Consider the following 14,086-nt stretch of genomic DNA (forward strand, 5'->3'; position numbering starts at 1 on the left):
TTAATCTGGCTAGGTTTTGCTTATGTCTTGTTAACTGGGTTTCATGTTAAATTATCACTGAAGCACCTACACAGGTACTTTGCTGTAGTTATATAATTGTAAGGACTCGTTCTAAATCTATTCTTTTACCCTCTTCTCCCTCGCTCTCTCTTTCTGGTAACAGTGTTCGTTCCACTTCTGTTTCATTAAATGCCCTTGCCTTACGTTTGTCTTGACTGGCTTCTATTTACAGAAATTGTAAACCAGTTGAATGCTCTGAGCAGCTTAGATGAAGATCAAGATGACTGCATAAAGCGAGCAAATATGCCTTCAGCTAAATCAGCCAGTTCCTCTGAAGGTCTATGAGCTTTCATCCTTTCTTTCTGTTTCTGATTGTATTTACTGTGACCCATTACCTTTTGACTCCTGCCTGTATTCAGCTGTCAGTTTTATCTCTGTGCTTCCACCCAGCATGACTCTCAGTAATTTGTAGTGCATCCAACAGGTAACAACATGATAGAGAAAGAGCCTGTCTCTGCTACAGCTCCATTGTCATCTGATAATGAACAAGAAAGAAAAAAAATTAAAAAAAAAAGAAAAAGAAACCATCAGACCCTAAGCTTAAAACATTAGTTGTGTAGTCAGTAATACTTGACCTTTCTAAAGTGACAAAATGTCCCCTCTCTGCTTTTATGTGCACGTTACATCCAAAAATTAAAATTTCCTACCGATAGTTAACATGTAGGTGAACAACCAAAATCACTGTATCTAGCTTGTTAGATGTTCTGCAACATTTATTTAATGAAGAAAAGAGAAGGCTTTCTTAGTAGCCATTTCTGTTACATAATGTTCTGATCAGCAAATAGAAGTTTCATTCATTTCACTTTTTTTTTCCCCTTTGTTGATGTACTTACTGGACTGTGTTAACTTAGTCGTGCAGTTCGTGTCATATCCTGGTGCAGTGTTTCGAGGGACTGTTGACACGGGGCTTTTTGAGCTTCAGGTATGTTGGATGAACAGTTTGTATCTATTTTAAAACAATATTCCAATTTGTTTGTAGAGCTTATCAATAAGCTTAATTTTCTGGATGAAGGGGAGCAAGACCTGGCCAACTCTAGCACGAACCCTTTTGGTGATCCTGACGCAGCAGAATTAAATCCATTTGGAGACCCCGATGTAGAAGGTAATGAGTTTGTTTTACCTAATTCATTGCTAATTGCAAATGCTTAGTGAAATATATTTTTATAGATTTTTATTTCTGTAGGGCTACAAATTAAAAATTTTATTTTGATTAAATAGGATTATTTCATGCAGCACTGAGGTAGCAATAGCAGTGATCCAGTTGCCACTAGAAAATTGATTTATCCTTTGAGTCACATCCTTTGTGTTGAGACACATTCTGTATATTTGCCGCTGGGGGCTACTGGTTGAAGCAGAGACTTTTAGACCTATCAGGTGTTACTAGTACTCACCTCATGCAGAATGAATGAGCAACACATACTGTCAAACAACCCTGTTCCACGTGGGTGATGGTTTATATCATAATTTCCTTCACTGCAATCTTAACTGCATCACAGCTATTCTTGGTTAGGACTAATCTTCATTATTACAATTTAATTTTCTCTCTTTTATTCTTCCTTCTTTTTTGCTTTTATGGCTTCCTCAGTTAAGCCTTCTGGCACCATGCCTTGCACCACATGCTAGGTGTTAATCCCCTTTCCAGACTGACATGCCCATTCTTGTTCCATTTGGGTGAGATGTACAACCCCTGTAAATTTTTAATCTGATAAGATTTCGGCCGTAAGGCCAGAAAGGAGCATCAGGACAGCAAACATCTCTGCTGTCTTCAACTTCATGCCCAGATATGCAGGCTCTCATCTGCCGGATGTATCACTTTTAGGTTGCAGCTGCTCAAAAAGCCAATTCATAGTTAATTCCCAAGTTTGAAGCTGTACTTAACCTTTTCTGTTCAAAGCTCCAGGACTTTTCTTCCTACAGAAAACACCAAGTCACTCTGTAATGGCAATGGAGAAGAACCACGCTGAGCAGGAGCAGCCCAGGGTGCAGCTAGGGGATTTCTAAGGCCAGGTCAAAGAGAATGGATTTCCAAGCTGCAGTTTCCTCCTGTGGTCACTCACTCTCTTTGGACAAGCTGAATGTTTACTCACAATACGGTGTTTCTGCCTTTGGAATCAATAGAGTACGATGCGGGTGGGGATCAAGTCCTGTCATACTTTGGCTGTGGTGTGGCTCACAGCTTGTATTTCTGAAACAGGGACATTGCACTATATTCTGTATTTGGCAACTGAAGCCATAAAGCCACTATCCTGGGCACCTCCCTCCTATAAAGTTGTCAGGTTTTTCTACAGTTGCAGAAGTGAGTTGTTTCAGCTTTGTAGATACCAATATATATGGATTAGGTTCTGGTGTCCTAATCTTTGGCTTTGTTTCCTGTCTGTTCCTTGACAGTAAATTCCCTTAGGATCATGGAGGGAAGCAGAATAAGTGGGAATGTAAATCTCTCTGGTAGTCCATAAATAACTTGCTCTAAGATACTCAGCCTATATTCCTTTCTTCTTTCTCTGCTCTAGAAAGTAGAGCTCCCGTCTCCATGGAGAAAGCTGTACAAGTCCCATCCTACCTAAACTGCTTCTTCCAAACCCAGCTTTTCTTTCCTTTCCATAGAGAACCCATTCTGGAAGAAAGCAGTGGGTGTTATGGGTGTCTTTCTTGTCTTGGGAACAGGCAGAAACAGCTGGTGTTGTTTCTTAATACTGGAGTAGCTTGATACCTCATGGCAAGTTTGCTATGAGCAGCCTGCATCCAAGAAAGACATCAGCCTGCTTGTGTTCCTAAAACACTCTCAGAGTATCAGGGGCATGGTTTTTTTCAGTTGATTCTGGTTCTTTTGGTGACATCTGCCTTTACTGTCATCTTCAGTCATAGTTGTGGGCTCTTTTCCATTTCTCTGGGTCTGTTCTGTGTACCTGGGACAGTCTCTGTGATCAGACTCTTGGGTCCCATCTACAGCTGTGGGCAGCAATGCTGAGTTGTTGGGTGTGTGAATACCAAGTATTCCTCCCACACACAGTCACTGTCATGCAGCAGTCAACATAGCATAACAGGACAGTGATTGGGATAAACAGGGTGTCACTGGATTCTTCCTATGGTGTCATAAGGTGTTTTTTATCTGGGTGGGATGGACCTTCCGTAAGGTTCATGTGACAGTGTCTTCCTGGAGCACTAAACCAGGTTGAAAGATCTGAGGAGTTCCAAGCTATCAGACAAAGAGTGGGACATCTGGTGTGGCATTTTTAAAGCTTTTATGTTATGATGAGTGGCTCCTGAGGGATTCTTCTTTTTACTTAGACACCTCTGAGAAGCTCTGACTCTTCCACTCCAGACCTGTCTTGTCCCTGTAATGGGAACTGGTTGTGTTCTCATTACCTTGCTTGGCCTTCTTGACATGTGCCTTTCCTCCAGTCCTCTTCTTCCACAGAAAGTTGAGGGGGAGAAAAAATGGTGCTGAGACAAATTAGAGAAGATGGTTTTGGTCTTCAGGAACAGCAGAAGTCTGCTGTGTATTTCTATGGCTAATTGGATCCGTGTCTCTACATGGGGAGCACCTAGATCTTACCATTTTGGGGAGATTTCCCTTTGTTTTGAAATGCATTTTGAAGCTACGCAATATTGTAGCTGTTCTCATCCTGTTGCCCAACTGCTGAAGGCTGCCCTGTTTATGTCCTGTTGTTTACTCATAGTTCTTCTATTCTGAGACCTCAGTGGAACTTTTATTACTGCCATCTCTTTCTAGGAAGCTCTTTGAGACTGTGCCTGCTTGTTTGCTTTTGCATCCTGACGTGAATGTAAGCTTTTTGGTGGCCACCCCAGAAGCTCAAGAGCATGACAGAGGTTCAGGAGTTTAAGGCAGGCTTTCTCCTACAGGCTTAAAGAGTCACATTACCTGTTCCACTTGTCTTGTGATCTGCTTAAATCAAGAGATTAACTTTTTATGTGTGCAGGGATGAAGTATTTTTCTGTTCACTTACATGTTAGTCTCTTTATCTTTTTATCTGGACAAGGCATAATCTGGAACTTAGACTTTGCGAAAGTTCGGAGTCTTCTATAGAATTTGTTACTTAATTTCCCCAAGACGTGCAGAGCAGCCAGCTGGAGCCTCCTTTTCCTGAGTACTCTGCCATCAGATGTGAGGAGGCATGATGTGCCATTTGGCAGAGGTATTCAGAGGATATTCCTATCAAGCCTGTGTGTGCTCAGAGTCACCCAGAGTATGAATATGTATGTATTGACTGTCACTCAAAGAGAAAGGAGGATTACTTGCCAGTAGATAGATACTTGTTTCCTAGATAGATATTTCTTGTGCCTGTTCACAAACCAGCTACTTTCCCTCTATCTTCCTAATCCCATAATCGCTTAACCCTGGGAATGTGGGGTGGAGAGAAACTAAAGTCACGAGTTCTTCCAGCATCCGTGTGCACGCTGTAGGTGTGGTGCGTGGCAGAGGGTCAGCAGCGAGCTGGCTCTGGATGCTGCTGGGATTTAAAAAGTCCTCAGTGTCAATGATCTTACATGCACAGCGGAGTGAATGTGCATATGAACAACTCACCTCAAAAAGATCTTCAGGTGTGTTTCTTGGTTGACATGTCAAATTGAGGCTTACTCCCTCTGTATCTACTAGGTCAGCTAGACATTAGAAATCTGGGGAAATAAAAAATAATCTCTTTGAACAGTATATCACTACAACTTTATGCTAGACAACCTTTACATGATCAAATGAGGACTGCCTTTTGGATTTTTAGTCACAGTGCAACAGAATTATAAAATCAGTTAATTTCTGTGTGAAATACTTATTTGGGGAAGTCAACATGTACAACAAATGAAAGTAGAAAAATCACAACACACTTTCATCACTCCAGATATTTTTTTGATTAGGTGAGGAATACAAATTTTTAAGTTGCATATGATGTATACAACACACATAAGACATGAAGGTAACTCTTTGCTGGCACCCCCTGTCATTTAGAACACCATTTACTTCAGCAGTGTATTTCATTACCTTGCGTGTGGACTTCTGAGCTCCCTGCAGCATGTTTTACACTGAAAATGAAAACAGTGTTAAAATGCAGCACCTAACCCCAAATCGTTCCAGGATAGTCCTACACACAGAGCAGCACAGGAACTAATTGAGAGGAAAATGGTGACTTTGCCCCTTCTATTTCTTCATGAAAAGCAGTGTGTTGTGAGTGTATCAATAAAAGGATCAGAAAATCACCGCTGGTACATGGGGATGCCAGTCATTACTCTTTCTAGAAGCACTGGGCAGTTCCATTTTTACTCTGTGCTGTTTGTTGGGTGCTCACGTCCCGTCGTGCCCGTGTGCCTGCCTGCCAGTCAGGCAGCCTGTGGCGTAACCGAGTATCTCTTACATGTGGCTCGTTCTTTCATCCTCTGCCAAGGGGAAAGTGGTATGTGCGATGTTTTGGTGGAGGTTTTGTTTGGTTTTAAGGGATGTGTCACAATATGTTTGTGTTACAAAAGGCAAGTGGGTTGAAGGGCAGGGTGATTTCTGGAGATGCTCTGGCTGATTTTGCAGATAGGTAGTGCCAGAATGATTATTATCACAAACAGGGTTTCTCAGTGGATTTAGGGCAGGTAATGTTTCCAGAATCTGGCACAAGAGCAGCTGGTACTTCTGCTGTAGTAATACTTCTACCTCTCTTGTTGTCACTCCTACCCCTGTGGCTTTATTACTTAATCATGCAAAATTATTTTGTGTTTGACCCTTGAAGTGCCAAACTGCAAACATCTTTTTCTTTTTTTTTTTTAAATTTCTATCAATGTAGAGACCGAAGTCCTATGTGGAGCTATGATGAATGATGAACAGGGGAATCTGTTGCCTTCTGAATGTAACAGCAGCTTCGAGAGGGAAATAGACCCCTTCTAAGCTGTTATATGTTTGGCCTGCCAAAGTGCACTTCTCAGCATCATTAGCTCTTTGAGAAAATGAGTCTGTTACAGGAAAGTGACAGGTGACAGTGGGTGTGGCTTTAAGAGCAGTGCTGTTGAGTCATCGTCATAACAACTTAATTGGTTATAGAGATGCTTGTGATGACCAACATCTGACACAAAGCTAGTTCTAAAGGGTTTCAGAGATCCCATGGGAGACACCTGTTTGGGTTCAGGTGGGGACCCTTGTGGGAACCCTCCCTCCCTGCGGGGACACTGAAGGAAGCAGAAGGGGGAGGAAGATAGTATCCTGGAGGGCAAGAGTAGGGAGAATGAGTAGCCAAGTTAAGTGGGTTCTCTCTCTACAAAATTCTGCCTATAAAAGTGTCTTGAAAATGACATTTTTAGATGCCTTTTTAATTTCAGCCTGTGTGTAGGATTTTGTGAAATATTTTAGTTAATAACAATCCAGAGGTGTCTAAGCACTGATATGAAACACTGTGTGTGTGGGGCCAAACATGTAGTTACTGTTGAGCCAATGAAAAAGAGAAAGAATTTTGTCATAGTTAGGGTTACAGCACTTTGATCCAGTGTCGAAATAGAAAGAATTGCAAAAACCATTTGCATTGCCCCTTAAAATTTATCAGATCTAAACAAGCATTTAACTCATTGTTTCCAGGAGACACTTTAAAGCAAATAAAAATAAAAGCTTACACTATAGTTTTAAGGGGTTGTTTCCCTGAATGTTTTTAACTGCAGGATGTATTCCTGACTTTCCTTCTTGTGTTATCAGAAAGTTTCCCTCAGGTGTGATAATGTGTGTTTATCAACAGATTCATGTGCAGCTATTTTTAGTTGTCCACTCTCTTGATAAAATATTCTAATATCTGAGCAAAGTTTAAAGTGGTAAAAAGTTTGGTTAAAGCTTTGTCAATAAGCAATGCTATTTGAACAAGATATTGGTCCTTTTTTTCCTGCATTTCATTAGGTTATTTTTGCTTTTTGTATGGAGCTGTCTTCTAAGGACACATCTCCAAAGCACTTCTGCTTGGTCTAGTTCATCAAATCACTAAATGTGTGGGTAATATTTGAGTAGTATTCTGACTACCATGACCTTCAAGGCATGGTATGTCCAGTATATACTGTAGATACAGTAAGGGTGGGATTTGATTCCCCTGACTTTAAAAACAGTTTGGACATATGCCTGTAAGCTTTGAGTGTAAAGGAGTCAGCTCAGCTGCAAATACCCACACTGAGGACACGTCAGAGCAAACAAAGCGAAGCTTTTGCTTGCCATGATCACCTGCAATGGACACTAGTATGACCTAAGTCTATATAGAACCACTTTTCCAGTTTAGCTTAAAATAAATGAAAAAGTACATTTTAAATATTGGGCTCTGCTCTGATATATTTAATCTATAGTACTCTAAAGGATTCTTGCTTGATTTGATCATATTTGTGTTTTTAAGAATTTCTTCCTTAAATGCTTTATTTTCCCTTGCCAGTTAAGCTATAGACCTTCAATATTATTTCACTGTGGCTTTTTCTGAAACAGCTTTCGTAAAAGGATGTGGGCTTATGATCACATCACCACATAAACTAGGGTTAATACACATCGCCTGCTGTGCAGTAACTACGCTTTCTCCCAGGATGAGTTCCCAGTAGTTTATTCCCTTTTCTTAAGGAATAAGTGTTTACTGTGGGGTAGGAGTGAACACGTGCACTACAGCTGACATACTGCAAATACACACCCTGACTTCTTCCTGCAGTTGTTTGTCTATGTGTTCGTGCTCCAGCATGGGTCTCCTCCACACGCTGCAGGTGGATCTCTCTTGTCCGGAGAAGGGCTAAAGCCTTTCCTGCTCCGAGCCTTTGCCCTGATCTAGTGACGAGTCCAGTGCATAGGTAGCTGAAGTTGCTACCTGCAGCTAGAGATCGTGTTCCTATCCAAGTAGGAATGGCTCTGGTTCACACTGTAAGTTAGAGTTGGTCACACTACGTGGGGTAGGGCTTTTCGTCACCTTGGCTATGCTAATGGCTGGATTCAGGGTAGAGAACACTCACATTTTCTAGCAATTCACCAGGATTAGCAGCTTTGGTACATCATCCGTCCAAACTCATGTAAACACAGTGCTTCCCTTTGTTGGTTGTGTGACTAGAGATTTTTGTCTTCCCAAATATTTCTGCAGTGAAAAGTCCACTTGGAACTCCCATCTTTTTAATTTTTAGACTCTTGTTACAAATAACTTTTAGAGTTGCTCTGTTAAACCTTAAACGTATGTTTAGTCCAGTATAGTAACCATAGCTCTGAAAAACACTTTTCGTTAAGGGTAATGTGGATATGGTTATTGAAAGTTAGGATTTAATGACACTACATTGAAGTTACTATTTGCCTAGATTTTGAAGTACATCACATCCAGTATTGAACAGTACTTCTGATTATTTGATGCTGCAGGAAGAGTAAGATTAACATTACGAAGTGTCTTTGTAATAGATGTTGTATTGCTGTATGGGGATTTGCATTACTCAGTATCCAGAAGCCATTCACTTTAGAGTAACAGACACCACAGAAAGGACATTACACAGAGAACAGCATGCAGCTCCAGCTTGCCAATAACTTTTTGTTGTATGGCCCAAGTAAAAGATGAGTGATTTGATTATCTGTCTCTTTAGGGCTAAATTAAATTAGTTTTTACTGTGAGATTATGTATTGGCACACATGTGTTTTGAAATGTAATTACTGGTAATACTTAATAGCTGATTTTTAGTTCAGTAATTTTAAGAAATGAAAAGGCCACGTACTTACTGTCACAGTTTTTAAATCCAGTAATAATGTAAAATACAGGATGTCTTTTTTCTTTATTAAAAGCTCAAATAAACAATTAAGAACATTTTGTTAGGATACAAATTGGCTAGTACTTTGTGAATATGTTTTAATATCTGTTGTGATACCATTTATATGACAAATAAGAAAACTAATAACTAATTATGTTGAAAGAGCTGTAGTAAGTGAGAAAATTACACCTATTCAATATAGTCTAAATGAAAAGACCTTTTGAAAGACCTGTTTTTGAATAAACAAGCATGAAAATTCACCTAAGGCTATGGCTTTATGTATTGAGAGTTAAGCAGACCTTTTCATATGCCTTTAAAATATCTGATAAAATGGTTTCAAATTTTTAATTTGTTAAATCTGTTTAATGTTTTTTTATTATTTGGTAGAACTTCACACTGAAATGGCTTCGTCTTCAAAGCCAGAAGAAAGTTCCTGTGCTGACAGTTACAATCCCTTCAAGGATGAAGATACCCCGGAGTACTTAAACCCATTTGATGAGCCAGATCATGCACCCAAAGCACCTGGAAGCGTAAGAGATTCTCCTCCACAACCTGCAAAAAGGAAAAACGTCAGGCCAGTGGATATGAGCAAATACCTCTATGCAGATACCTCTAAAGCTGAGGAGGAAGAGCTGGATGAGTAAGTATGGTTCTTCATCTTTCAGCAGCTTTGCAAGCATTAGTAGTGGGATCCCTGGCTTAATCTTGAGGTGTACTGGGTTGAACCATGGTGATCTTTAATCACCTCCTTAGGACAGACTCATCCTTGGGCAGCTCAGTAGCAGGAAATACCATACCCCCAGGTTATGCTATTCAGCTGAACATGATCAGTGAGGAAACTTTCCTTTGCCTTATTGATAGCAAACAACTTGATAGGGAGCAAGTCTGTGGACCTTTCTGGCACTTCATGCCCTGACAATTGCAAATGAGCTAGAAATTAAGCAGCAGCAGAGCTTGGTCCTTCCTCTACTTTTTGCCATTATTTTTACTACATAAAATGTTAATTTTTTTCTGATGATAGCAGGGAGTTTGTTTAATCTTGATGCACTATATAAAAAGGAAGAGCATTTTGCGATCTACATAGCACATTTTTGAGAATCTCATAAACTGAATATATGGGAGAGATAACACCATATGCACTTACTTAGTTTGTTTCTTTCAGCATGACCACGCATGAAACTTCTATAAACTCGCACTGACTGCCTTGTATTATAGTATAGAAACTATCAGGAAGGGAGAGCTTTTTGCAATTGCTGCACAGGTTGGAAGGTTGGAAGGTGTATCCTTAATCCTTGCTCGTGGTCATTAGTCACCAACCACACCACTCATGAGACAGTTTATGGTGATTACATCTGAGCAATTTTACAGACAACAATTCTAATTAACATTTAATTTTACATTATTTAATGAGATTTATCATGGCATGACATTTGCATTACTTTACTATTAACAGAGATATACCATCATCATCTTTCTGTTTCTCTGTCTATAGCTGTGGTCTAGGAAATGGAAGGATTCCCAGGCACTCTAACAGAAACATATGAAGGGCTCTGCAGAGTTTTTTTCCTTTTAAAGCTCTGTGGCCATGGATTTAATGTTGTCGTTTGGTCTGTGAAGAATAAAAAGAACAAATAAATCAAGGGCGTTGGGAATGATGCCTCTGCCAGCTCCACTTACCAGCACAGTGCCTGAACAAACAGCACTGGCTGCTGTGTCTTCAGAGCACAGTGTGATCACACCAACAGCCACACCAGGCATTCCTGGTCATTCACTGGTCACCAGAATCTGTAGGGAATAAAAATGTGTGCATTTGACACCCACCAAGATATACGTAATAGAGGACAGCAAAGATTGAGAAAAAACTGCATGGATGAGCAAGTGAAGAATTTTCTCTGTTTTCTGTTTATACTCCCATTTCCACCCTAAGCACATCTGTGCCAAAGGGGCTTGTGGCAGGGTTGGAACCCTTCCTTTTGCTGTGTATTGGACTTCAGCCCTTGGTTTAAAACAGCCTCCTTCTTGTTTTAATGGCTCCATTTGCTTCATTGTTGTTTTTCCCCAAAGATAAAAATAAATTCCCCATAGGTGGATTTTACTTGAACATACAGCTGGTCTGTATTTTCATGATAAAGCAATGTCCCATGGGAAGATGGAAGTATAAGAAGTCAATAAACACTGTAAAATCAATTTTTCACATCTTTTGCATAAGTTTTTTATGTCCTGACCCCCAAAGTAACCTTCCTCTCCACATTTTCCTCTGAAGTTGCAGGAGCAGTAAGTATATCATACAAAAAGACCTGGAGACCATTTGTTGAATGCGTTGGGTAGAAGTGTGGCAAGGAGAACCTTTGAATCTTTATACTGAACATTCTGGAGGAATGAGTGTAATGATAAAAGCCCAGTCTAGAAACACAGGACATGTGATGTTAGCTCACATCTACAAACACTATTTTGCTTTATCTCATGTCATTAATTTTCAAATTTTCAAGTAGAAAGCTCCTGCTAAGGCATGGTCTGGTGAGCACCAAAGGCAAAATTTTCACAGGCAGTGCCAGTTGGTGTTTTTTGGGTGCCCTAAGTCATGAAGGTTTATGTCCAGATGTGTATTGTTTTTTATCTACTATATATTGATGCTTTTATTATCTACGTGAGTGGGTAATCTTCTTCCAAGCCTATTGAAGTCTAGGTTTCAGTGTCAATTTGTGGCAGAGTTTTCCACAAGAAAACAAGATCTTTAATGAAATGCGTTTCTTTTGTTGATTGTAAATAAATTCCCTTTCCAGTCCCATACTATCTCTTCTGCTGGCTTATCAAAACAACAATTAGTAGTATTGGATTTACCTGCCATAAACATTTGTTGTCTTGTCTATCTCTAGCATGTTCACCTTTCCTTGTCACTTGTCTGAGTGCTAACTTTTTCAATCTCTCTTCATACAGAAGTCTCTTCATCTCTCTAATCATTTCCACCGCTCGTCTCTGGACCCTGTTATTTCTTCTGCTATGTGTCTATTTTAAGATGTGTTGACTTGGCCCAAGCAGTGTATTCAAGACAAGGCTGAACAACTGAGTCATATCATGAGAATAGAAAACTTTGCATGTTATTTCAACCTCTCTCATAACATCTTGTCTTTTGATTTTTTAAAAATTATGTTCCATTTTTGACTGTCACTGGTCAAGGGCTTTCTCCAGGTGTCCTTTTGAACCTATAGGGGGAAAGCATGAAATGGAAGAAACAGAATGCTCCTGATTTACTGTTGATCAGGAAATACAATGTATTTTTACCCCTATGTCTTAAATGTTTAATTGGAGTTCACTTAATGTACTGCTTGGCATTTTCCTCTTACATTTTGTGCGAAATGCAGTGTTGTGTCCTGAGAACATGGACATACCATTTAGCATCAGAACCCTTGTCCCACTCTGCTTTGGCAGATCCCTAGTTCTGATTCTGGACTCAGAGCTTACACAGAGTGCCCCAAGAGCTGAACTCTGACTCCAGTTTTGTAACAGACCCTCACTGTAATCCTGTGAAAGGTACTTGGCCTCAGTGCACCTCTGTGAAGGATTTACCTTGGGTAACTTGCTTCATGGAAATGTGTTTGATTAATGTTTGTGAAGAGAACTAATACTTCATAACACACACAAAGCACAGTCACGAGCATAAGCATTGTGAGGCACTGCATGGCACAGAGGGACTTGGGTGAGCCAGTACATTTACTCTGCTGCAAAACTGTGCTCTCAAAACATACTTCCTCTGGCTAAATTCTCATACCTAGCTAAAGATAAGGAACACATTTTCCTTTTCTTAGTTTGGACATTTCAGTATTAGTGGAAAATTCTGCTTTTGCCTTTTTGAATTTTATACATTAAAATCCACCTGTTAGTGAAGGACAGCACACCTTGTGAAGTTAATTATTTGAAAATAGCACAGCTCACAACTGCTTCACGTATAATGCTTTCAACCTTACTAACCTTAGTACTTCTGATTGGCAATATTGCCTGACCTTTTAGCCCTGCCACACTGACAGCTTTGGGTTTCCTCCTCAGTAAAATGTTTATTTATTTTTTTTTTATTTCAGCTAACTGGTAAGGCTGATCAAAATAATTTTTAAATTGGTTAGAATAAAACTTGCTTTCCAATATCATTTGGCTCTGTGGCTTCTTATCTCATTAATCATGGTATGGCTTAAAATTATGCTGTGTAATTGGCAAGGCTATCGTGTTGCCATCTGCTGAAGTTGCCTGTTGCACAAGAAGCCACAAGCCACCACATTGTCAGTGACAGTTTAATGCCAGGTATCTTGTCAGGTCTGGGATTTTTTAATTTTGTGGAGGACAGTCTAGTGGCTCTTTAGACAAATCATTTAATGTGGATTAATTAAATAACTTCACTGAAGCAGTAAATATGGGGCTGACCTCAGAGAAAAGTGCTTTTATGTTTTCCAGCTAAGGCTCTTTCCAACCAGACTTTTCAGATGCTTAATTTCTTGTAGAGCCATGTGGAAGCCGTTGGACCAAACTCTGCTACGTATATCAGATGCTCATGACTTTAAACTTTATAGCTTGTTCAGGAAAGAACCATTTTGGTCTTTTTTTTTCTGTATTAACATTAATTTTTCAAAAATCTTGCTCCATATTTGTAAGACCAATTAAAGGTAGTGCTGAGAGGAAGGTAGAAGGTAGCATGTGTCCATGTCTGTGTCTGTGACCAAAATGTGAGGGTTTAGTCTGGCTTTCAAGTACGTTCTTCCCTAGAGAAAAAGAGCAGTGGCTTCTCTCCTTTTAGCACTTCCTTCTGGTGGGTACAGTGGGTACGTTTCTTCAGGATGGCACCTGCAGCATGGGCAATTCTGGAGCTTAAAAATTCAGAAGATGGTTCTTCCAAACCTGTTTACTCTCATTGATAAGGTGTTGGGTTTTTTCTCACACCAAAACAATTTTAACACCTTACAAATACACCTTTCTAATTCAGAGGTAAATTCCTGCCAAACATGCTGTGCCTGTTGGCTGTTCCAAAGGCTAACTTGTTGAACTAAATAAAACCTTGTGCTGTCCCATACAATGCATTGTTCTTCAGCCTTTATCTCTTTTATCTTCATTTTCACCTCCCTTTGAACTCTCTGGTGTCTGAAGGCAGCTGAGCTGGGCTGTCAGCTAAATTAGAGCTACTGACAGCTGGATGCATTCTCCACTCCAGCCTGAATACCTCCTTTTCCTACTGCCTCCCAAGGAAAACACCCTTCTCTTTCCATTTAACTTGTTATTTTGGTTGCCTTTAGTTTTGATTGCGCTGGTGGCTTTGCACTTG

General features: G+C 40.0%; 1 protein-coding gene across 12 annotated transcripts in view; it reads left to right on the forward strand.

Annotated features, from left to right (window-relative positions):
• Nucleotides 1-14,086, forward strand: part of EHBP1 (EH domain binding protein 1) — a 211,459-nt gene that overhangs the window by 87,066 nt on the left and 110,307 nt on the right. For 9 of the 12 annotated variants that reach the window (XM_048296582.1, XM_048296572.1, XM_048296576.1 and 6 more), the window contains exons 8-10: nucleotides 233-337; nucleotides 1,040-1,162; nucleotides 9,169-9,421. In XM_048296582.1, coding sequence (XP_048152539.1) covers nucleotides 233-337; nucleotides 1,040-1,162; nucleotides 9,169-9,421 — 481 coding nt within the window. The remainder of the gene's footprint in view (nucleotides 1-232; nucleotides 338-1,039; nucleotides 1,163-9,168; nucleotides 9,422-14,086) is intronic. The other 3 variants (XM_048296574.1, XM_048296575.1, XM_048296581.1) reach the window with 1 other exon arrangement.

The sequence above is a fragment of the Corvus hawaiiensis genome, chromosome 3 (genome assembly GCF_020740725.1).
Source record: "Corvus hawaiiensis isolate bCorHaw1 chromosome 3, bCorHaw1.pri.cur, whole genome shotgun sequence".
Lineage (NCBI taxonomy): Eukaryota > Metazoa > Chordata > Aves > Passeriformes > Corvidae > Corvus > Corvus hawaiiensis.